Source organism: Myxocyprinus asiaticus, chromosome 32 (assembly GCF_019703515.2).
Source record: "Myxocyprinus asiaticus isolate MX2 ecotype Aquarium Trade chromosome 32, UBuf_Myxa_2, whole genome shotgun sequence".
Lineage (NCBI taxonomy): Eukaryota > Metazoa > Chordata > Actinopteri > Cypriniformes > Catostomidae > Myxocyprinus > Myxocyprinus asiaticus.
In genome coordinates this window covers 20,272,650-20,298,114 of record NC_059375.1, presented here as the reverse complement: position 1 = coordinate 20,298,114, position 25,465 = coordinate 20,272,650, and the positions used below count along the sequence as shown (strand labels likewise).

General features: G+C 36.3%; 2 protein-coding genes across 4 annotated transcripts; one reads left to right on the top strand and one right to left on the bottom strand.

The window, feature by feature from the left end:
• The first annotated feature begins 277 nt into the window (after positions 1 to 277).
• Positions 278 to 23,134, top strand: tex2l (testis expressed 2, like). 3 transcript variants are annotated; one of them, XM_051667226.1, is made up of 12 exons: positions 278 to 842; positions 6,379 to 7,650; positions 9,029 to 9,229; positions 9,407 to 9,695; positions 11,724 to 11,938; positions 12,193 to 12,336; positions 13,906 to 14,005; positions 15,616 to 15,748; positions 16,437 to 16,568; positions 17,638 to 17,850; positions 20,937 to 21,057; positions 21,251 to 23,134. In XM_051667226.1, exons 2-12 carry the CDS (start codon positions 6,388 to 6,390, stop codon positions 21,353 to 21,355), a joined length of 2,916 nt encoding a protein of 971 aa, XP_051523186.1. In that variant the 5' UTR covers positions 278 to 842; positions 6,379 to 6,387; the 3' UTR covers positions 21,356 to 23,134. The 3 variants fall into 3 exon arrangements, with proteins under 3 accessions (XP_051523186.1, XP_051523185.1, XP_051523187.1); XM_051667225.1 differs by having other exon boundaries at positions 16,434 to 16,568; positions 21,251 to 23,133; XM_051667227.1 differs by having other exon boundaries at positions 12,196 to 12,336; positions 16,434 to 16,568; positions 21,251 to 23,131.
• On the bottom strand, positions 22,785 to 25,463 carry LOC127423138 (RING finger protein 151-like). The gene is made up of 4 exons (XM_051667228.1): positions 25,318 to 25,463; positions 24,553 to 24,698; positions 24,322 to 24,418; positions 22,785 to 23,162 (listed from the first exon to the last, which is right to left on the bottom strand). Exons 1-4 carry the CDS (start codon positions 25,318 to 25,320, stop codon positions 22,998 to 23,000), a joined length of 411 nt encoding a protein of 136 aa, XP_051523188.1. The 5' UTR covers positions 25,321 to 25,463; the 3' UTR covers positions 22,785 to 22,997.
• Positions 25,464 to 25,465: the final 2 nt, after the last annotated feature.

Sequence of the window (25,465 nt, the reverse complement as noted above, 5' to 3'; positions counted from 1 at the left end):
TCATACACATCTGGGATGGCATGAGTGTGACTAAATGATGAGAGAATTTTCATTTGTGGGTGAACAATTTATTTGACATCATTGATTAGACCTCATTAAGAAGGACAAAGTGAGCTTGCATTGTACATTTTTTCAGAATAATAAAGCTTCACAAAGCTTTATCTGTCGAAGTAACTGTCCTAACAGTCTAAGAGGGTGGAATATTACTTTTAAATGTAATGTTTGATGCTATATGTTTTAATTCGAACGGTTTTGCATTTTTAATGTCAGATTCACTGCAGCAAATTCAGGACATGCTTTGGGCCATCATTCAGCATGTTCTGTTATGTCTTCATGAGTGAGTGTATGCTGGGGCAAAGGGTTTTAAATCGGGATTAAAGTGGACTGCAGATATGTTCTCTATAATCAGATTGAGGAGCTGCTGTTCGCCAAATCACATCTGGATGGAGCCTGCGAGAGGGCGGAGTTATTGTCTATGAGGAGATACAGACTCACACAGTAATATAAAAGGATGTACGCCTGAAGTATAGTAATAATTCAAAATACGCGCTGTAGAATCCTGATTTACTGACTGGCAATTACACATCTGCAAAGCCCGATGCACAATGAGGGCCATAGACGCGCGCTATTAGTCTTTAATTATAAATCATGAAGATGTCAAGCTGTTTTCAGACTTATGATTCATTCCAGCCGTATTAAGAAAGTGTCATCCGTCTCGTCTCTTGGAATGATTCACAGAACTGCGACTCAGTCACACTAACAGGACCGTTCGCGATAAGATGCCCGAAAGCGGATATTTTATGGAGATCAGAAGGAGATATTTTCCATGAGGGAGAAATTAGGTGAGTTAATTCTAGTTAATTGTTTGGAAGTTGCTTTACTCTAGAATATACTGGTATAACCTATCAGTTTACATACTGCGTGAATCTATTGTGACCGTGGTCCAACTTATCATATATGTATATCTTATATGTTTTACGAATTCAACTTTATCTTGATATGTTGCTATACATCACTTGCTCTTTGTCTCTGAAAATAGTGCATAATAATCCACTGAAACATTGCAAAGCCCATTTCATATGACATTTAGCAGTGCTGTTAATCTGCTGTGCTTAAATGTTAAGTATCACAGATCGGCAGATGTGTAAAGAAATAGAAATAACATCGTCAAATAAACATGTAATCGCATAAAAATATAATTATACAAAATAAAAAGAATTGGATATTTTAAAAAAGTATTTAAACGCAGTTTTCCTATTTATAACAACAAAAACCTTCCAATGCCACCTAAATTGCAATTAATGTCAATTAATCTATGTTGTACAAGTACATTGTTTTAATTTTTAATGATTGATGCCTTCCAATAAGCTGTCCAATATTTTTCCTATCGTTCATCCAAACAAAGTAGCACAGAGGAGGTTATTCAGAGCCTTCAGTATGCAAGTCAGTGATGCTAATTGTTTGTCCATATCTATGAAATTATTTTTTAAAAATACATAAAAATTGAATTCACACAAAGCAGTTACTTGAATACACCTCTTCTTTAATGAGCATATGTTTTATTTCTGATATTTTTTTCTGGGGCTTAAAGGGATACTTGACCCAAAACTGAAACTTCTCTCATCATTTACTCACCCTCATGCCATCCCGGATGTGTATGACTTTCTTTCTTCTGCAAAACACAAACAAATATTTTCAGAAGAATATTTCAGCTCTGTAGGTCCATACAATGCAAGTGAATGGTGGCCAGAATTTTAAAGGTCCAAAAAACACATAAAGGCAACATAAAAGTAATCCATAAGACTCAAGTGGTTTAATCCATGTCTTCTGAAGTGATCCAGTTGGTTTTGGGTGGGAACAGACTGATTTTACTAATTGTTCTCTGTACATCTTGCAGTCTTTAGGTACGATCATGATTTCAATCTTGATTACACTTCCTAGTGCTTGACGCATGCGCAGAGTGCTAGATGGCACTATAGGAAGTGTAATCAAGCCTGAAATCATGATCACCAAGGAGACTGCTGTTAAGATGTACAGTGAAAATTTTATATTTTGATTTATTGGATTTATATTTTGGTATGTTCTCACCCAAAACTGACTGGATCACATCAGAAGATGTGGATTAAAACACTGGAGTCTTATGGATTATTTTTATGCTGCCTTTATCTGCTTTTTGGAGCCTCAAAGGTCTGATCACCATTCACTTGCATTGTATGGACCTACAGAGCTGAAATATTCATCTAAAAATCTTTGTTTGTGTTCATCAGAAGAAAGAAAGTCATAAACATCTGTGATGGCATGAGGGTGAGTAAAAGATTAGATAATTTATTTTATTTAAAAAAATAAGTAGTACTGAAACAATTGTGTTTTAAAATGTGATTTTAGTCATGTGGTGTAACCAGCACATACGTACCCACTGTGTTGTTTATGTTGATTAAAACCATAAAACAGACACCTTTAGACCCTCAAGAGTGAGTGTGAAGTTTAAAAAAAAAAATGCAATATTTGGACATTTTTATAAAAAGGCACATCTTGTTCAGGTCACGTGAAAATATTTCTAATTTTTGTCACCTTGGACAACCTTATTTGTCAATAACCCAGATATCACTCAACAGGCTTTAAAACCAAACTGAAAGCCACTCATATTTTATCCCACTAGATACCAGATTATGACATATGCAAACACTTTATACACTTATAGTGTGGATTCTAGATATAAAAGGCAAAGCCTATACAGCATCACATGTTGTGTTGTTGACAGTCATCACGAGGATTTCAGTAGGATTAGATGAAACACGAGAGAGGACTGACGTAACACTTTATTTCTATTGAATTGCCCTTGAACAGTCTGTTGGATCATTTGGAGTATGGGAGTTGGAAATGGAGTAGGGACTAAAGCAGGGGTGGGGAACGTCCCTCCTCAGGTAATTCTCGTATGGCTTTGCGGGTCAGTTAAAATGGTCTCGTGGGTCAGGCCCTTTAATAAGCATGAAAATGGCCTTGATTCCATTAAAAAATAAGCTACAATTAAAATAATGATTAAAAATGTGTTTTAAATAAAAAAAATGCAAAATATTGTATAATTGAAAGTCCCCTTTAATTTTTTTCCTTGGTGCGTGAGCACGTACAGAATACACCTGTATGTTCATTTCAACCCACAATAAGAAACTGAAAGTAATTGTATGGCCAGCAAATCATTTTGTAAATACTCTAATGGCCCTTTATTGGAAAAAGTTTCCCCACTCCTGGATTTAAGAGGGTTTGCCAATGGCTGGAAAATTGGTGTTAAATAGTTACATAATCACAGTGTTAAATAGTTACATAATCACAGCAGCTAGTCTTTAACTTACTTTTAAATGCCTTACTTGACCTAGAAAGATAGTGGAAGGTTTTTTGGGTTTAATTCAGTCAGTTGACTGATCTAGAAAATTCTCCTTTTCTCTGACTCAGAGATATTATTGAGATTGAGATATTATAACCCCTTACTCTGGTTTTATTTTAATACGTACTCATTAGTACACTAGGTTGTTACAGTCCATAAGGAAAATTATTACAGTTAATGGGTATAACAAAATTAAATTGAGTTGTGTTTGTTTCAAACAATTATTTATTACACAGGGTCTTTTAAGTAGCCCTAGACACAATCAATGAACAAGAACAATGAACATTATCCAGAGCATGAAAAAGTGCCCCTTGGCTTGTTTCTTTTTTTTTCTGAGTGGAAAAAGAATATAATAAATCTTATTGGCAAAGCATATTTTTAGCGCTTAAAGGGGAATAGAGAACGCTGAAATTTAACATTACACTGAAAATGCAAATCTTCAGCATAATCGTTCTTGCATCAGCACTTTGGCTTCCACACACAGTATAGAGGATATTACCAGGCACAAAGTCTTGGTCTTTCTTAAATCCTAATACTGTATAGCAATATAGTGTCAGAGAGCTTTCTGACTATGTTTTAAGAATTTCCAAATAGGCATATTGTGATCAGCAAAACCCTGCTTATGCATTATGTAATATTTACAGATTTACAGAGATTTACTTGTAGTGGGAGAAAACAAAGTTAGTATGTTATGGCACAAAGTTGATTTAGTCAGTGCTTGTCTAAAGTGAGCATAGTCAATGAAAGGATCTACCTTATAGTTATAATGCTCTGTAATGCTCTATAAGGAATATTCTAGGTTCAATACAAGAAAAGCTTAATCGATAGCATTTGTGGCATAATGTTGATGTCTCGTCCCTCTTTTTCTTTAAAAAAAAGCAAAAATCTTACAGTTACAGTGGGGCACTTACAATGGAGGGCCAAATTTTGGAGGGTTTAAAGGCAGAAAAGTGAAGCTTATAATTTTATAAAAGCAGTAATTCTTCTGTTAAAACTTGTGTATTATTTGAGCTGTAAATCATTGTTTTAACAGTATTTTAGGGTTTTCTGCATTACATCGTCATGGCAATGAGTTTGTAAAATTGGATATAACTTTACACAGAAAAGGTTAGTAAGCAATTTCATCACACTAAAATCATGTTAACACACATATAGTTTATGTCTTGTGGCTATACTTTTGAAATGCCCAATTCACTTCCATTGTAAGTGGAACCCAGATTTGTGCTTTTTTTTTAAAGAAAACAAGGGACAGGTTGAAATACATTTTTGTGGCAATCAACATTATGCCACAAATGCTGTCGATTTGGCTTAACTTGAATTGAACCCGGAATATTACTTTAAAGGGATAGTATCTAGTAGGACTGAAACAAATAGTCGACGTCATCAACAACATCGACAATAAAAAATTGTTGACAAATTTTGTTGTTGTCGAATAGTCATTTGATGTCATTTAATGTAACATGAGATCACATTAAACTCTAATGATGATGCGTGAGAGCAGCACTGCAACTCAAGCCTGACCAAGGAGTGGAAGTTAACACAGCTCACAGTCCAGATGCACTCTAAACTTTCCAAACAGTTTCAGGTGATGTAGATCGTAAAGTATGAGGGAATTATAGTGCAAAAATACAAAATAAGTAAATACAGAAGCACTCTCGTTGTGGAATAATTTGATCTGGAGCTGCCGCTCTACTGAAGCAAAACTTGCGTGTCGATGGTCTTTAAAGGAAACACCCCAGCGTTACATCTTTAATGCAGTTCTATTTAATGCGTTATAACTTTATTCAAGTTCAAATAATACGGAATAAAAAATTTAAATGTAAATAACTACACACTCCAAAACTGGCATTTCTATGTGCGGTCAGTGCCTAGTCTTTGAGTTGCGTGAAGTGTCCCGATCTAACGGGGAAAGATTGAAACTGCACTCAGCTGATGCACACTCTGTCATGGGGACGCTCGTCCCTCGAGCACGCACGCTTAATGCAGCTAGATTATAATGTGATGGCTCTCGACTTATTGAATCATAATATATGTGTCACTGTGCATTTCTTATCGTGAAGAAAATTGGCAATATGCAGCTTTATTAATAAGAAAGAGATTGTTTTTTTGTGAGTTAAAGATGGATTGAAGTGAACAGAAAGGTGAGAGAGGGTAGTCTTCGCCATTATACACTGCATTAAAATACGTTTTTGCTTTGTTTTTGTTTTGGCTTGTTTTCCAATATAAATATCTAAAACTCCTTTAAAACAATGTACATTTTCTTTAGCAGCTATACGGCAGAAGAAAAACATTTTTTATCTGAGAATGTTTATTATAATAGTAAAAATTACAAATATTTTAAAATATCTAAAAATCCTTTAAGAAAAGATGCATTCACCTGAAAAGCAGCATATAAGATATTTAGACTTGCTTTTAGAGAACAGGTCTTGAATATAAGTGTATTTTGTCTTTACTGCACTCAAAGAAGTATAACCAAGTGACAAAATACACTTATATACAAAATACACTTATATTTAAGATACGTTCTCTTAAAGCAAGTCTAAATATCTTGTAGGTTGCTTCTCAAGTAAATGTATCTTGTTTTAAAGATTTTTAGACAATTTTAAATGGAAAACAAGACAAAAACACTTGATAACAATAGGATTTTTTGCAGTGAATTTCTTTACTGAATTAAACTCAACAAAAAGTATTTTTTTCCCTTTAATTCAGTGAATGTCATTTAGAGGTATATTTAAAAGATGATTTTGTCCTCTTTATTGTTAGTAAGCATGTTTAATACAACCTTTTAAGTCAGGGCACAAGCTGTAAATCGGTTAAGAGCTAATGATTAATTGTTGCAGTAATCGCCGAATAGTCGAATAATCGTTCTAGTAATTGATCAAATCGTTCTAGTAATCAAAATAATCATTAGTTGCAGCCCTAGTATCTAGGTGGCAAAATAGTTGCATTGTCTTTTTTCTGCTGATTTAAAGGTTTTTACTTGTGCTACTGCGTAGAGACAAATCATGGAAGGGACGACCGGAAATGAAGGAATCCAGAAATTCCCCTGTGGTACTCAGAATCCAGGCCAACAGCCCTCTTCATCTCAGGACATGGACAGGAGGGGCATAGTGATCCAGCTAACGGGCACAGAGGGTGAATGGGATAGTCTTGATGACAATGACATTACATTCACTTTGGAATGTGATGGCCAAAAGTCACTCAGCTCCCTCCCAAAGCAAAGGCCATGTTCGGTGGACATTCAGCCTGAGGAGGAGTGGGGCCTCAACTCACCTGCATTCAACGTTCCTCTCTCGCCCTCTTCACCAGGCTCACTGGGAGAGCTTTTTACCTCAGGCTCTGGCTTCCTTTCACCGACTCACCGGCCTCTGGCCAGCTTAGTGAAGTCTTTGTCAACAGAACTGGAACTGAAAGAGTCCTCTCTGAAGCCCAAGCCACTCCTAAGCCTGGTCAAGTCAATTTCTACAGAGCTTTCCCGCAGTGACCCGGAAGTGTCTCAATCCAAGTCCGATTCCAAGCTGAATCTGCACCTGTGGACTCAGTTCACCCAGCCTAAAGGTCGCAATGGTGACTCCCGCACTGCCCCTCCTTCTCCAGTCAACCTGTCCCCGACTGAGCCCAAAGCTAGCTTCTTCAAAATGGAGCTGGAGGACACCCGACGTAAACTCTCTGAGGCCATGCAGGAACCTCTTAGTATGTTCAGTAAGATCATGCGGGAGGACAGTGTCGGTAGTCCCAAGCACCAACGGAGCACAGGGTCATTGGACTCCCCAAGCTACAAAGGCCTTGGAGTTGGGAAATCGAATACTGACTTGACAGCAAGTGAATCTCCTAAGAGTGCCAGGAAAGCAGAATGTGAGCTTCCAGAGTGCAACTGGACTGTGAGACACAGAAAACGGTGTGTGCAAAAATCTTGCCTTTCCCATGATCACCATAGTAGACAGGGAGACTTTGGGCCTATGATGGAGTCCAACACTCCAAATATGAATAGAACTGGTCAACAAGGTCTGGCAGAAGATGTGAGAGGGCAGTATTCCTCTCCAGTTCCAGGAGCTGGACTTGTCTATGTAGCATTGATATCATACTGCTACTTTATCTTGCCTTTGTCATCTTATTGGTCTGGCCTGTTCCTTGGGTTAGCATTTGGATTGATGTTTGGGCTTGTACTTATACGATGGGGCTCCACCAATCACCAACATAGACTAAATGGGACCCACTATGATAACATTCTCTTTGAGACACTACAAAACAAAGTACACTCTCTCAAGGTGAGTATGATGCTCATTTGCAGTAAATTATTAATTGCAAAAGTACACTCACTGAGAACTTTATTAAGAACACTATGGTCCTAATAAAGTGCCCGACATGGTCTTCTGCTGTTGTAGCCCATTCGCCTCAAGGTTCGATGTGTTGTGCATTCTGAGATGCTATTCTGTTCACTACAATTGTACAGAGTGGTTATCTGAGTTACCGTAGCCTTTCTGTCAGCTCGAACCAGTCTAGCCATTCTTTGTTGACCTCTCTCATCAACAATGCGTTTCTGGCCGCAGAACTGCCGCTCACTGGATGTTTTTTGTTTTTGGCACCATTCTGAGTAAACTCTAGAGACTGTTGTGTGTGAAAATCCCAGGAGATCTGCAGTTACAGAAAAACTAGCCTGCCTGGCACCAATAATCATGCCATGGTCAAAATCACTGAGATCAAATTTTCCCCATTCTGATGGTTGATGTGAACATTAACTGAATCTCCTGACCCATATCTGAATGATTTTATGCATTGCACTGCTGCCATCTGATTAGATAATCGCATGAATATGTAGGTGTACAGGTGTTCCTAATAAAGAACTAAATGAGTGTATGTGTCAACAAAGAATTGGTGTGATACTTTGTACTTGCATTGCTAACTTGAACATTGCATACATTAAAGCATTGCTGCTACTGGTAATTTAAGGCTAAGCAAAGCAGCAGAACAGCACCCCAGGTAACAGCCTTGCAGATTGCTGTTAAACTAAAGACTGCAATTAAATGTGTTAAAGCTCATGTCCTTGAACATTTTTTTAAACACACTGCAGTGAATTTTACAGTGTCTGAAGTATGCTTTTAAAGGGACAGTTCACGTAAAAGTGAAAATTCTGTCATCATTTACTTACCCTCATGTTGGTTTAAACCTGTATGATTTTTTTCTTCTGTGGAACAAAAAAAGATGTTAGACTCTGTCACCATTTACTTTCATTACACCTTTTTTCCATACAATAAAATTGAATGATGACTGAGGCTAACATTCTGCCTAATGTCTCCTTTTGTGTTCCAAAGAGGAAAGAAAGTCATAGAGATTTTAAAACAACATGAGGGTGAGTAAATGATGACAAAATATTAACTTTTGGGATGAACTATCCCTTTAAAATCTTGGTGGTTTTCTTTAAAGCCTTGAGAAGGCCTTTATTACTGCTCATTCCATGATTAATCCTGCTCTACAGTGTCTGGTTCAGAATAACACACCCACTGCTTTCACAGACAGCTACAGCTGTTATATCCTGATGCCCCACTTATATAATTTTTCTGTCTCTGTGCTGAAACTCCTTTGCAGTGAAGATGCAGTCATGCAGAGATTAGAATAGAATTTAAGTGAAGTGTTTCTGCGTTTCAGGGCTGGATGAATGAGATTTACGCATATGATCCTGAGACTTACCACCCATCCCTCATGCACTCTGTGTATGTCACTTTGGAAGGACCCTATTTGCGGCTTGACTACCCCCGTAACAACATTCCCCGCTGGGCTAGCTTTGATGAGCCCTGCTATGAAAAGATTTTCACCCACTCTCGGGTATTTCGACTCACTGGCAGCAAGGTTTGTGTACCACTGCTTTTCTTTCTGCCCCTCAGTAGAAAGTGGTACATTGCCCTTCAGTGGCGGTGTGACACAGTTTTGCTCATGGTCTCTAAACCCAAATGGCTTGAATTTTTATGTGGCAGAATGTTGCATTGATGCCACGTAATTCTAATGAAGTTGTTGCCTTGGTAACAGGTATTTCTTCTGCCATTGGCTTTGGCACACAAGAGATTGTGGAACAGGAAGTATCCCATCTGTATAAATTTGGCAGAAGGAGAAAGAGCTGTGGAGGAGGAGGAGACCGTAGAGGGGCAGGGGGAGACCCAGAGAGCAGAGAAACCCACTGGCTTAGTGATTAAAGACTGTCATCCTATCACACTCTACCTCTTTGGACGAACAGGACGGGAGAAAGAGGAGTGGTTCCATCGACTACTTTCTGTGTCCATTCACAATGAAGAGGATCATTGTGAATACGTGTTTGGTGGTAAAGATGCTGAAATCAGTTATGCCTAAATAGAATAAGACACAAGTCAACTGAACCAATATACAAGTAATTTAAAGGGATAATACACCCAATAATGAAAATGTTGTCTTATTTACTCACTCTAATGTTGTTACTAAACTGTATGCTGTTATATATTTCTGTGGAACATAAAAGGAGAAATTTCACGCTCCTATTTTCATAATAACATTTCATTTGGAAACATTAAAATGAAATTAATTAAAACCAAATCAATTTCATATTTACGTCTGTGAAGATCTAATAATAAAAATAAAAAGCACGATAAAAGTAGTCCATACAAATTTTGTGTTACATTCCAAGTTTTTGAGAACCAAAATACTGAGTTAGTTCAGGGGTCTTCAACAGGGGGTCTGCCGTTTACTGATCGATCTTAAACAAATTTTTGTGAAATAATGTGAATAAATAAATAAATATTAAAGGCATAGCATTGTTAAAGTTTAATTAAAGGGAAAGTTCACCCAAAAATTTATAATTCTCTCATCATTTATTCACCCTCATGCCATCCCAGATGTGTATGACTTCCTTTCTTCTGCTGAACACAAACAAAGATTTTTTGAAGAATATCTCAGCTTTGTAGGTCCATACAATGCAAGTGAATGGTGACCAGAATTTTGAAGATCCAAAAATCACATAAAGGCAACTTAAAAGTAATCCATAAGACTCGAATGTTTAAATCCATATCTTCAGAAGCGATATGATAGGTATGGGTGTGAGATCAGTCTTTAAGTACTTTTTTTTTTTTTTACCATAAAATCTTCTCCCTGCCCAGTAGGTGGCAATATGCACAAAAAATGTGAATTGCCAAAGACAAAAGAAGAATGTGAAAGTGAAAGTGGGGATTGATCTTAAAAAAGGACTTTGATCTGTTTCTCACCCACACCTATCTTATCACTTCAGAAGACATGGATTAAACCACTGGAGTCATATGGATTACTTTTATGCTGAATAATCGGTTAAGAGTTAATGATTAATCGTTGCAATAATCACAGAATAGTCTAATAATCGTTCTAATAATCATTAGATTAACCGATTATCAAAATAATCGTTAGTTGCAGCCCTAGTATCTAGGTGGTAAAATAGTTGCATTTTCTTTTTTCTGCTGATTTAAAGGTTTTTACTTGTGCTTTACTTCAAAGTTCTGGTCACCATTCACTTGCATTGTAAACAGCTACAGGGCTAAGATATTCATCAAAAAATCTTAGTTTGTGTTCTGCAGAAGAATGAAAGTCATACACATTTTGGATGGCATTTTGGGTGTCTATCCTTTTAAGTAAACTTTAACAAAGCTGAAGGTAAGAAGCTGAAGTTTAGCTAAAATGTTTCATTTTCCTTCACACATTAAAATGTTTCACAGTAAGTAAAATCTAATTTGAATGCACAAAGACAATAATACAAATTTGAATGTTTTTGCAATTGTAATTATCACAGCAAATTATGTGAATACATTAATATGGTTCTATATGCATGTTATTGTATAGGCCAGGCTTAAAATTAGACACTTTGTACAATATGTAACAGAGGGTCCCTGCTCTCTCTCTCTCTGTCTATCTTGACCTGAAAAACGTTAGTTTAGTTAGTAAGTTAGTGAGTTGATATCCAGAACCGGATCAGTCCAAATCTTGAACAAATAGTTCTTTTTAGGCCAAATCTATTCAAATAACTGGTCGATCTGGTTCACATTTTAAATTGATCTGGTTCCCTCACTCAGTGATTCAGTTGCATTGAAGATTTTTCAAAATTAGATTTCTGTTACACAGAAAAAATAACAGCATACGGGTGAAATGATTTGAGGGTGAGAAATTGATTACAGAATTTTCATCCTTTGGCAAATGTTTTTTTTCAGTGTTATTTTACTTGAATGAGTGTTTATGAATGGTTTTAATTACGATAGACAAAGTAAAGCACTATAGTATCTTCCCAAAGTTGCTCTTCCTCCACAATGTCCAAAAAAAAAAAATCACTATACTGATTATTTCTTTTGCTCTATAGACAAGTCTGCATTGCATAAGGAGAACCCTTTGGGTCTGTCAAGCAGAGAGAGCACTGAGGATGTATTGCATAGTGACCCGGTTGGCAGAGTAAAAGAGAACATTTTACCTGATTATACTTCTTACATGACCAGTCTCATCTCCTCAGTACATGCCAGTCCTCTGGAAAGCCCTTGCCACAGCAGTACCCAGGGGAGTCCCACTGACAAAGATCAGGTGAGGCTCAAATAAAGAGCTGTACTCCTTGTTTTCTCTATCCATGCAGATCTAGTTATTTGTATTGTACGCTTAGATGAGGTTAACATCAGATGCCAAAATGATACTTTAATAACTACCATGCTTCTTGCCATTTGAAGTCTTTAAGCACCACTTTCTAGACAGTGAGTGTGCCTTCCATTGGCATTTGATAAAAAAAATTATAATGTCCCTAAATTATTCCAAACAATTCTTTCTTCCATCCTTTTTTTAAGCAGAACTTTTGTTGCCATGAGGATGAAACAAAGCCTGACTGGTTGAATGCACTGATTGGCCGGATCTTTTGGGATTTTCTCCAAGAGAAGAACTGGGCTGATCAAGTTCAGCAAAAGATACAACGAAAGCTGAGCAAAATCCGGGTAAGAGAACAGAGAGAACAGGATTTGAAAGTATAACATGATTATGTGAATCTTCTTTAAAGGTGCTGAAAGCCAGGAATTTTCAAAAGTTTTGATGCCAAGGACCCCCAAATATGATGTTTCCCTTGTGAAGAACCTCATTACTAAAATAAAAAGGCAGTTATATATTTTCATGTATAAAGACCCATTTATACTGTAGGAAAAAAATAGTAAGTCTGATATTATAAAGATAACATGTAGTTTGCATTTTTAAATAACTGACATTAATATTGCATATACCTTGGTGACAAAAAAAATTAAAGATTATTTTAGAATTATGTTTTTTTTTTTGTTTTTTTTACCATTGTTAGAATAATGTTAAATGTATAAACCTGAAGATAAACATTTTCAATTCAACTTCATTTGTAGTACACTTTTCACAGTAAATATTGTCCCAAAGCAGCTTTACAGAGAATTGACTTACAGCCTCCAGTGAGCAAGCTAATGGCAACCATGGTGAGCAGAAACAGTCAATAGACAAAAGGCTGTCAATTAGGGGTTAAGGGCTCTGTATGTTTTTGTTGGCGGTTTAGAGCTCCTGACCGTTTTTGGAGCTCAGCCTGCAGCTAAATCCTTTTCAGATTTTGTGCGGACTCCCTACCACAACCCCGCGGGCCCCCCAGATCCCAGTTTGAAAGCAATCCTGTAAGCAATCTTTTACAGAATCCCAATTACCTGACAGATATCTCTGAATTAAGTGTCTTTAATTATCACACCTGTCTCTGTGGCGAAGGATACAACTGCAGGCAGAGCTCCAAAAAGGGACGGGAGTTCCAAACCGCCATCAAAGATATAGGGAGCCCTTAACCTAACCCTTTCCCTAACCTAAGCCTTTCCCTAAACTTTACTGTGAGTGGAAGTGACGCCCTCTTTTAGATTTGGCACAGCCCCCTTTTGGAGTAACCCTGCCTCCTTGGAGATTACACCCAAAGTTGGAGATCTCTGGCCTGCAGCTGTACCTACTTGTCTCTGTGAACCCTAGGCTCTGTTAACAGCAATAAATAAATAAATTAATAAATAACAGATTCTTTGTTTAGTCAGTCAGAAGGCTTTGAGATGCTTTCTGCCTGTAAATCACTTTGTGCATTCACAGAGCAGCCCATATATGGTAAGCAGGAAGCTGAGGGTGTTGCAGTTGAAGCAGATCGTTCAAGTCAGATGTATTTAGCTTCACAAGCAGTTGTCCCTAGTTACTTTTCTGTGCAAGAACGCTATGTTGCTACTGCTGTTTTTGACATGACTGAGATGATGCACCGCTCTTCTCTTGCTCTGATTACATTTGTAGTGTGGAGTTTTGAAAAGAGGGGGTGTGTCTAATTCAGTGGCTAACAGCTAATATTGCTTACAGCACCTTTAAAATGTGTTTAAGTAATGTAATGTTTCCATAGAGAAACCTGTAGTGGCCTCATTTTTTACCCTCTACAAACATTTATTTTACATTTTTTTTTATTGAAATATATTAATAAAAACAGATGTTAATGTTTCTACCCTGTGTACATGTCTCTCTGTGTTTACCCTCTTTTACTACAGTTGCCTTACTTCATGGATGAGCTAACCCTCACTGAACTGGCCATGGGCTCCAGCATGCCCCAGATAACAAGCACGTCCCTGCCACAGGTCAACAGCAGAGGTGAGAGAGCCGGGCTGCTAAGAGCCTCTTATAAAAGAACAGATTAGATCAGTCATCCATCAGGACTGCTTGAGCATATGTGTTATTATGTTCCTGCGCTGAGCAGTACACGAGATGTTTTTATCCTGCTGTAATATCAGAGAGCAAAGGAGCAAATAATATCACGTCACTCTCCTCTGTGAATAGCAGTGTGTCTGCGAGCATCTGTGCATGTGTCTGTTTGCACATTCAGCTGTATGGTGAAATGCTCTGTGTGAAGCATATGAAGGATGTATTATCCAATAAGAAGTGGAGGTTATTATTATGAGGGGCACAGAGTGCGTCTTTTAATCTCTGCCATATGGTCTTTGTCAGCTGTGTAATACACACACACACAAAAAAAAGATATTTTAAGATTTACGCATTTCAATTTCAGAACAAATTTATATCAAAGTGAATTGAGTAATCTTTAACTAAATAAAACAAAAGTAAAAACTAAATATTTGTAAGTTTTATTCATTGAATTTTGTTAAAAATGACACTTTTTTATATATTGTGTGTTTGTATATACTGATTTATTTGTTATTGTTGTTATGTCTATGTGTAAGTCATGTAAAAAATGAAATAATAATAAACAAATGACAATGAAATTTTATGGAATGTTGTTATAAAATAGAAAAGCGTAAACCTTAAAAATAGGCTAAAATATTTGTTTGAGTGCACTGTAGATAATGGCATTGGACTGAGTCTGGCTTCCTCACTCAAGTTTTATCCCCTTTATGGATTTATAACGTGTGCAAGTATACGTGGGCTTTTTATTTTGCTATAATTGTCTTTCATTTCTATCATCCATGAACAGATCATATGCTTGTAATCTTGACCACTGACATACAGATTAAGCTCTTAGTGACATTATGTCTTAATATCTAATGCCAATTTACTCTCAGTCTATTACAACATACAGTATTAGTCAATATTAGAATAGCAATTGAGTTTATGTCAGTTGACCTTATAGATATTTTAATTATACACATTTGTTTTCATAAGAATGTCTCACTATGCGTTTTTGAAAAAGCATTGATTTAAATAGTTTGTATATAATATTTGAAAAATTGTTTTGAAAATGTTCTTTGTGTCAGACCTCTGGTCTAGTGGTTGGCATTTGTGCTCCAAACGCATTAAACTGTGGTGATCATGTGGGAGATGCAGGTTCAAATCTGGCCCCCTGTCATGTCCAATCTCTTTAATTTAGCTATTAAAGAAATAGTTCACCTACAAAATAAAAACCCTGTCATCGTCTACTTACCCTCATTATACCCTCATTATACCCTCATCCAAACACATATGACTTTCTTTTCTCTGTGGAATACAAAAGGAGATGTGAGGCAGAATTTCAGCCTTAGTCGCCATTCACTTTCATTGTATGGAACAAAAGATGCAATGAAAGTGAATGGTAACTGAGTCTAACATTCTGCCTAACATCTCCTTTTCAATGGAAGAAAATCATACAGGTTCGGAACAACATGAGGGTAAGTAAATAATGACAGAATTTTCATTTGTGGTTAAACTATCCATTTCATAAAATGACAAAAAGAAAAAAGAAAAGAAAGAAAAATGTCTTTGTGTGTCAGGCCTTTGGTTGCATTTGGAGGTGGAGTACACAGGGGCGCTACAGATGACTCTAGAGACCAAAATAAACCTCTCCAAACTTGGGAAGGATGGAGTCCTTGAGACAGACACAGAGTTGGACACCATCAATGTGTTGTGAGTTTGTGTAGAATGCAAGAAATTCTTAAATTTTCCCATAGCATAAAAAATGTGTCTTTACCTTGTATTTTATATTTCAATGCAGCCTATACAATGGGGTCCAAAAATTTATGTTTTTCATTTAAAACTTAAAATCAAGTGAAAGTTGTAGGCTTTTGGAAAATGAAAAACAAAGAAAGTTCTGAAGTAAAATGAAGATAAATGTAAGATTCTGCTCTTTTTCTTGGTCACTTGTCAAATGTGAGCAAACGTGTGACACTGACCATGTTATCGCCTTTGAATGAAAGCTTACATTTCCTTGCTTCCATTGAAGCACACAAGATGGAACCTTGTCACATAACGCTGGGATAACATGAATCATCAGGTTTTGCATAAACATGGAATGTTTGATTTCACTAAACCAAAAGAGGGTCAAACCAAATACTAAGAAACTTTTAACTCAATTTTATAAGGTTTTAACATAATTTTTAATGGAAAAAAAATGTGTAATGTATTAAATTACACTAGAAAAGAATGCAGAATAGAAATATTTTCACTTGTGGTCTCAGACTTTGGACCCAACTGTACATGCAATACTATAGTTTCTTAAATTCCAGTTTTAAATTAGTACAATCCTAATGCTGGTTATTGGTCTATATTTGTGATATACAGTATGGTTATGATGAAGCTCTGTATTCTGCAGCAGCAGGTCCAAGCTCTCTGTGCTGGCTGACAGTGATGAGGAATCCTCAAGTACAGGATCCTCTGATGAAGAGGAAATTTCATCTATTGACACACAAGGAGCTCTGGCAGAGAAGACTGTTCCTGGTGCTGAGGGGTAATTACTATTCACTCAATTCAGTTAACAGTTAAAGGAATAGTTCACCAAAAAAGGAAAATTCTGTCATTATTTGCACACCCTTAGGGTACCTAACCTGTGTAACTTTCTTTCTACTGTGGAACACAAAAGGAGAATTTTTGAAGAAGATCCTGACACTATTCTACTCTTTGTGGACAATCTTTTCCAAATAATGAAAGCAAATGAGAACTGGAGCTGTCAAGCTCCAAAATGACAATAAATAACCATAAAAGTATCATAAAAGTGGTCCATACGACTTGGAATCTAGTGCACGAGTCGATAGGACCACTTTATGATACTGGGTTTGGAGGGACAAGAGGGTGTGTAAATACAGTGATAACAGATAATTTACTAACCCTCATGCCATCCCAGATGTGTATGACTTTTTTTTTTTTCTGCAGAGCACAAATGAATATTTTTAGAAGAATATTTTAACTCTGTAGGTCCATACAATGCAAGTGAATAGGTACTAACATTTCAAAGCTCCAAAAAGCATATAAAAAGTAATCCATACAACTCCAGTGGATAAATCCATATCTTCTGAAGTGATATGATAGGTGTGGGTGAGAAACAGATCAATATTTAAGTCCTTTTTTATTCTAAATTCTCCTCCCTGCCCAGCAGGTGGTGATATGCACGTAGAATGCGCATCACCGAAAATAAAAGAAGAAGAATGTGAAAGTGAAAAGTGGATATTGATAGTAAAAAGAACTTAAATGTTGATCTGTTTCTTACCCACACCATATCGCTTCTGAAGATATGGATTAAACCACTGGAGTCTACGTTTATGCTGCCTTTATGTCCTTTTGGAGCTTCAAAGTTGTGGTCACCATTCACTCGCATTGTATGGACTTACAGAGCTGAAATATTCTTCTAAAAATCATTGTGCCATCTAGGATGGCATGAGGGTGAGTAAATGGTGAGAGAATTTTTATTTTGTGGTGAACTATCGCTTTAACACATTACATCTTTTTTGGTTCTTGGACACTAAATGCAGCTCAAAATAAATCAAGGCCACCTGATGAAAAATGTACATTGCTCCCCACAGAGTTGCGGCTGGAGGCAGCACTAGTAGGCGGATTTTGAAGTTCGTTGACAAAATTGCCAAGTCGAAGTACTTCCAGAAGGCCACAGAAAATGAATACATTAAAAAGAAGATTGAAGAAATGTCCAACACCCCTCTGCTGCTTGCTGTGGAAGTTCAAGAGCTCTCGGGAACACTTGCTGTCAACATTCCACCTCCCCCTACCGACAGAATTTGGTACGAGCCATTCTCACACAACTGAATACGCTCTGTTAATGTTGCATTCGGAATTGATGCTTTGCCTAAACTCACAAGATGTTACACGGATTATCTAAAGTAATCATGCTCCTTAACATTTGTTATCATTCTCTCTTTGACTGAGGATTTAACCTAAGCTTGTAATTAAATTTCTATTGGAGGGTTTAAGGATTAGGCAAGTGTTACACATTATCAGGCACAACGCAAGTTTTTAATTACAATTTGTTAATCCACATATGCAAACAAAATCACTGCCAATCTGAAGATATTTGATGTTAAATGAGCTATAAGGAGCAGGATTTTGAACCAATGAGATTTCACAGTGGACGTGGCTACCCACACTACAGATCAAAACAATTGTCTCATTTTCCAATAAAATATCTAAACATCCTTAAAACAAGATAAATGAAGCAAAATGTTTTATTTCCGAGAATATGTTTAGTTTATTTTTCTTACCCCACTTGAATTTTTTTCTTTAAGCATAAAAAACCAAGAAAAACTATTTTCAGTGGGATAGGAAAAATAAGCTCAATTGAAAATATATTCTCTGAAAAAAAGGTCTAAATATCTTTTGCAGTTTTGTTTTAAGGAGTGTTATATATTTTTACTAAAAAACAAACAACTTGTGCATAATTTTTTGATGTGCAGGTTTAGGCCACAGAAATAGAAACCATGTGACAAAATGTCCTGTTTCAGCTGATGAATACAAAACCTAAAATACTCGGGAGAGCTTTTATTGCTTGTCACATTATCGTGTCAGGAGAGCCTGGAGAGCCTTTATTACGAGAGATGTTGCTGCCTTATGATAAAGGACAAGTTCTTAGAGTGATACTGTATTTCCTGTTATATCTTCCATCCTGACCGACAACACCAGGAATCTTACAACCAGTCTCCCACTAGACCTCTTTCTCAGTCAGAAGATATAAAAATATCAAAGTTTTGTCTGATATCCATCAACAGCTTATGTTAACTCTTCTACCAGCCCAAAGCTAGACATAGGCAGAAGGGGAATGCTCGGTGTCAATGCTCAGTCTGACCAGCATAAATTCAACAATTGTTTTTATACCAAGCAAAGACAACGGAAAATTACTGCTTTACAACAGCATCTTGTGAAGTTGAAGACCTTGAAATTGAGACAGCTCTTTATCTCTAATACAGCACACAACACAAGATGAAACAGAAATAACCCATAGCAAGAAACAATATAAAAAGAAAAGTATTAAGTAACATTGAATATTGTAACGTTGGGGCAGGCAGAGCAGGAGCAAGTGAAGACGATGTAGTAAGAACCCAAGTGCAGTTTATTAACTAGCATATCTAATGAAACCAAAGACTATGACACAATATTACAGGACAATACAGTCACAATACTCTACAAAGGCCAATGGCCAACATGAGGGCTTAAATACATAGACTAGGGTTAACAGGATAACAAAACCACCAATGACAAAACTGAACTAATAACATAGGGACCATTGACAGAACTGAACTGATAAACAAGATAACAAGACTAATAAACATGTACCAATGAAAAGGCAAAACTAATAAACCAAGAACCAATAAGATCAAGACACATAAAACATGAGGGAAATAGGAAACCACATGACTAACACACATGACCAGAAACAGGAGGTAAACTAATTTAAAAATAAAAGACATGAAAACAAAACATGAACAAAAACACACTTAAACATTACAAATATACTGTATAAAATTAATATTAAGAATTGAGTAAATATTTAAGTAATATGAAAGAATTAAAGAAACAAATGAAGTACAACACATGTATGTTTGCTCTCTTTAAGTCACACACATTCAGGTTGCCATAAAAGGGATAGTTCACCCAAAAATAAAAATTCTCTAATTTACTCACCCTCGTGCCATCCCAGATGTGTATGACTTTCTTTCATCTGCAGAACACAAACGAAGATTTTTAGAAGAATATTTCAGCTCTGTAAGTGAATGGTGGCCAGAACTTTGATGCTCCAAAAATCATATAAAGGCAGCATAAAAGTAATCCATAAGACTCCAGTGGTTAAATCCATGTTTTCAGAAGTGACGCAATCACTTTGGGTGAGAAATGGATCAATATTTATATCCTGTTTTACTATAAATCTCCACTTCCACTTTCAGAATGTGAAGGGATGTGAAAGTGGAGATTTTACTTTAAAAAAAGGACCTAAATATTGATCTGTTTCTCACCCACACCTATCATATCACTCATAAAAATATAGATTAAACCACTGGAATATTATGGATTACTTGTATGCTGACTTTACATGTGATTTTTGGAGCTTGAAAGTTCTAGCCACCACTCACTTGCATTGTATAGACCTACAGAGCGGAGATATTCTTCTAAAAATCTTTGTTTCTGTTCAGCAGAAGAAAGAAAGTCAAACCCATCTGGGATGGCATGAGGGTGAGTAAATGATGAGAGAATCTTCATGTTTGGGTGAACTATCCCTTTAAAAACTCAAATTAGATCTTTAGATCTTTAAGTCCTCAATCTAATGTTACTATTAATGGCTTTGCTCAAATCGTATAGGTACTGTAAGTGTTAAATTGTAATACCACACTTTAAAAAATCCCTGTTACCTGACAGACATCATGGAAATAGATGTCCTGAGAAATCACACTTTCTCAGGCTCTGTAAACAATAAAACACACAGGGGAGCAACCTGCACCTTTTTACCCACTCAGAAAACTAGTAAATGTGTAATTCGTTCTGGTTTGCTCATATTGGGTTTGCTGACATGGGGTTTGGAAGAGAGGGTGGGTGGTTAAGTTAGCAAAATGGCTGAAATCGCTTACAGCACCATGAATTGTAAGTGGCGGTTGTAGCTTGTATGGTGCCCTGGGCGAACCCCCCCACCTTCAGCACACCACAAAATTTGTTAGCGTGGGGATGGGGCAAGTGCCCTGTGCCGCCTCTGGCAAGATGCAACCCCGGGTGGCTGCCCATGTCGCCCTTGCTTTAATCCGCCACTGTGAATTGTACAGACTCCAAAATAGCTTCTGTTTTTCTGAACCCCTGGCTCAAAAGTGTTTTGTGGGTTCTCTCTCAGGTACAGTTTCTGTGTGCCCCCGAAGCTCGATCTAAGAGTCAGACCCAAACTGGGAGAGCGAGAAGTGACTTTCTGTCATGTGACGGAGCTGATTGAAAAGAAGCTGCAGGATGAGTTTCAGGTTCATTTCACTGATCTTGTGACACTCTTTGAACTTTAAAGCCATGACTTCTTTAAGAAGTTTAATATATTTTATTCTAGATTGGTAAACAATAACAACATATTATTCATATGGCAGCTGTTTTTATGGCCATGTTATGGTACAATGTCTAAATTACAATGCAATAAAATAAAATGTTATTTTATTTTTCTAGAAAGTATTTGTTTTGCCCAATATGGACGACATATACCTGCCACTAATGCACTCTGGAATGGACAGCCTACCAGCTGCCCAGCAACACCCTGCACAGCTCTCTTAGCATTCCTATGTGGCCTCCACTGACAGGTGTGATCTGAAACACACTGCGGAATGACAGTAGTGCCTCTTTGTGGACAGACATGAAAATGTATCTCACTCATTCTTAGACATCCTCTAGTAAGGTTCAACTATATTTAAATATTACTGCACAAAGTGTCAGTATCCTCCAAACATGTTCTCTCATACATAATTTAGTTTATTAGACATCTCCCAATACATTCCCCTCTCTTGGCATCTTATAGAAATAGTTTGCCCACAAAAATGATAATTCGCTCATCATTTACTCACCCTTATGCCATTTCAAACTTGTATGACTTTGTTTCTTCTGTGCAACACAAACTAATTTTTTTGAAGGAGATATGATGTGTTTAATTCCATACAATTCAAGTCTATTGGATCCAAAACTTTCAAGATATAAAAGAAGCATAAAGGTGGTTTAATCCATGTCTTTTGAAGTGACAAGATCACTTTTGGGTGAGACACAGACCAAAATGTAACTCCTTTTACTTTTTGTAACTTCTTGCTACAGTCATAATTTGAAGCTCAATTTCACTTCCTAGCGCTCGACCCAAGTCAAGATTTATAATAAAAAAGGAGTCACATTTTGGTCTGAATTATCATTTTTGGGTGAACTATTCCTTCAGTTATTGCTTCCATAACAATGGCTTACTTTGTAAATAAACCACTTGATTAATTTATTGTTTATGTCATGTCATGAGAAAATGTTTTTATTTTTTATTTTTTCAGATTATAAACCCTTGAAAGTTAAAGATCCACAATAGTGTGAATAAAACAAAAAACAAAAACAAATCATTATTGAATATTGCTCTTTTTTGAGGTTGGACAAGTCTCTTTTAACTTTAAAAAAATACAGAGCATCAAAGATTTTACATTTTTTGTCAAGTATCACTTCAAGATTGTAATGCCTAATCCCAAGCAGGCATTTGAATGTTTCATTAATTGTTTATTGAAGATTTATGCATTAGAAACACTGTTTAACTGCCTCTCAAACCTTTGAAGCTGGGTGTGCAAAGAAATACAGAAAATCACCTTTATTTATTTGTCATCATGCATCTTTCTATACAGATAATAAATCTGTAATATTGGTGTGTACAGTCTGTGTTGTCCTTCAGATGATTATTAAAAGACCCATTTCAGTATATTTCCCCATTTCAGAAGGTAAACGGACACATTTAATAAAACTGCACACGCATAAAAAACAAACTTCAATCATTACTTTAATCCAGCATTCTGTAAAACAGGGGATTTCACTGTCACAGTGAACATTATGTATGTCTAACTCTCGAACCACTGCTGTTTGTTTGACGGTGACTGCTGATGCCTGGATTGGTGGATGTGCAGCTTCAGCGATTAAAGTTGATCCAAGTGCTGGTTCCCTCCCCTGTTTCAACCTCCAGGTCACCAACATCCAGGCTCTCACACATCTGGTTTACCTGTATCTGCCTCTTTATTTGGGCCATGCGACTCTGCATGCGCAGTATATTCCTGCACAGGTTGGCTGCAATGGCCCTCTGCTTCCGCCGCTCGACTACATAGCGTTGCTGCAGCTCTCGGTAGCAGTTGTGTTGGGTCTGGTTCTCTCTAAAGATTACTGTGCCACAGCCCATGGGGCACAGCTGTCGTCAGTGGCTGCAGCTCTGATCATGTGCCTGAGCGTCTTTCCTCAGCACCCGTTCCCCACAGCCCTCATGTGGGCACAGTTGCCACTCATATGGACAGTTAGAGATGTGGAGGTACTCATTAGAAAGCAGGAATGTGGCTCTGCAGCCCTGCTGTTCATTTCGACACTAAGAACAAAGACACAGGAGATGTTTCAAGTTGACTTTTTGAACATAGTCATTGCCATACTGCAAAAAAAATTATTTTCTTACTTTGACGTTTTGTTTTCCAGTAAAAAAATCTGGAAGTCTTTAAAATAAGATTTACTCCAGAAGCAAAATTACATAAGATATTTAGTCTTGTTATCAGAGTAATCTAGCATGATTACATAATCATATTAAGATATGACATAACATTTTAAGATATTTACCAATGGAGTAAGAAAAATACACTTAGGAATAGCTGTGAGGAATAGTTCACCCAAAAATGAAAATTCTCTCATCATTTACTCACCCTCATGCCATCCCAGTTGTGTATGACTTTCTTTCTTCTGCTGAACACAAAAGATTTTTAGAAGAATATTTCAGTTCTGTAAGTCCATACAATGCAAGTGAATGGTGGCCAGAACTTTGAAGCTACAAAAAAGCACATAAAGGCAGCATAAAAGTAAAAAGTAAATAAATATATATCTTCAGAAGCGATATGATAAGTGTAGGTGAGAAAAAGATAAATATTTAAGTTTTTAAGTTTACCTTTTTTAATATAAATCTCCACTTTCACATTCTTCTTCTTTTGTTTTTGGTGATTCACATTATTTGTGCATATCACTACCTACTTGGCTGGGAGGAAAAATTATAATGAAAAAAGGAATTAAATATTGATCTGATTCTCACCCACACCTATCATATCGCTTCTGAAGACATGGCTTAAACCACTGGAGTAGCATGTATTACATTTTTGCTACCTTTATGTATTTTTTGGAGCTTCAAAGTTCTGGTCACCATTCACTTGCATTGTATGGACCTACAGAGCTGAGATATTCTTCTAAAAATGTTCATTTGTGTTCTGCAGAAGAAAGAAAGTCGTACACATCTGGGATGGCATGAGGGTCAGTAAATGAGAAGAGAATTTTCATTTTTGGGTGAACTAACCCTTTAATTCAAAGGGAAAACCAGTATATTTTTCTTACACAATTGGAAAATATCTTAATATCTTATGTCATTTTGAATCTCGTTTAAATAATGTTTAGATATTTATACTGGAAAACCTGACAAAGATACTGATTAAAAAATGATTTTTTACATTGCAAACTATATATTAATCTTGAGTTATCAAACATGTGCCTACCCTGATTGATAAACGGCCAATGGATTTACTCAGCTTAAATAAAATAAGCATTTGGTTCTGGTCAATAGACTGCCTACAGCATGGGCATTTCACCTGTCTGAAACAAATGAAAGCTGGTTATTCAACATAGATTAATAAAATTACAGTGCCTTTGACACTTGCTCAAATATCAAGTTAGATACATGAAAGTGAGTGGATGTAAAGGATTAAAATATATTGTTAATTTGTTACCTTTTCATCCACTGTAAAATGCATTCCTTGCAGAAGACATGGTTGCATTTAAGGCGTACAGGGCAGCGTAGAACCGCTCTACAGATGACACAAATCAGATCATCGTCTGGGGTATTCACAAACTGCTCCACTTCATAACCACCACTCTGATGTCAAACAAAATATATGTATTTTTATTCATATTTCATTCATATTTCATCTCTACTAGATAACGCATTGTTCTTCTGGTAAGAGGAGAGGATAGGCCATATTAATAAATACATGAAAAACATAAATAATTAAATAAAATTAGTCACTACATCTAGGATTTTTAAACTTAAGTACAAGCTTTTTAAATATACATGTATTGCACAGTATTTTTTACAAAGGATATATATTGTAAGATCCATCTAATATTATTGGTAACACTTTACAATAAGGTTCCATTCGTTAAAATTAGTTAATGCATTAGGCATCATGAACTAACAATGAACAATATATTTTTACAGCATTTATTAATCTTTTTTAATGTTAGTTAATAAAATTACAATTGTTCGTTGTTAGTTCATGTTAGTTCATAGTGCATTAACTAATGTTAACATATACAACTTTTGATTTTAAAAAATGTATTATTATATGTTGAAATTAACAACCAAGATTAATAAATGGTATAAAAGTATTGTTTATTGTTAGTTCATGTAAACTAATTTTTTTAACTAATGTTAACAAATGGAACCTTATTGTAAAGTGTTACCATGTAATAAAAAAAAACAAATAAAAACTCACCATTTTTCACTATCAGTGTGTTACAAGAACACAGCTGATACATGCGCTGTATATTCTAAAGAACTTGGAGAGGCAAAAAGGCAGACACTGGGCATCACAACTCACTGCTAAAACATCCCATAGGGGATCAATTTCCAATTTTCTCTTC

What these genes read in the sequence shown, in the direction of transcription:
- LOC127423138 (XM_051667228.1), bottom strand. An exon ending in ATTTTACAGTGGATGAAAAG is followed by an intron (nt 24,419 to 24,552) that starts GTAACAAATTAA and finishes CATTTGTTTCAG; the next exon opens with ACAGGTGAAATGCCCATGCT. An exon ending in TTGGCCGTTTATCAATCAGG is followed by an intron (nt 23,163 to 24,321) that starts GTAGGCACATGT and finishes CTTTGTTCTTAG; the next exon opens with TGTCGAAATGAACAGCAGGG.
- tex2l (XM_051667225.1), top strand. Translation starts at nt 6,388, where the DNA reads ATGGAAGGGACGACCGGAAATGAAGGAATCCAGAAATTCCCCTGTGGT. An exon ending in TTCGACTCACTGGCAGCAAG is followed by an intron (nt 9,230 to 9,406) that starts GTTTGTGTACCA and finishes CCTTGGTAACAG; the next exon opens with GTATTTCTTCTGCCATTGGC. An exon ending in AGCTGCAGGATGAGTTTCAG is followed by an intron (nt 21,058 to 21,250) that starts GTTCATTTCACT and finishes TTATTTTTCTAG; the next exon opens with AAAGTATTTGTTTTGCCCAA.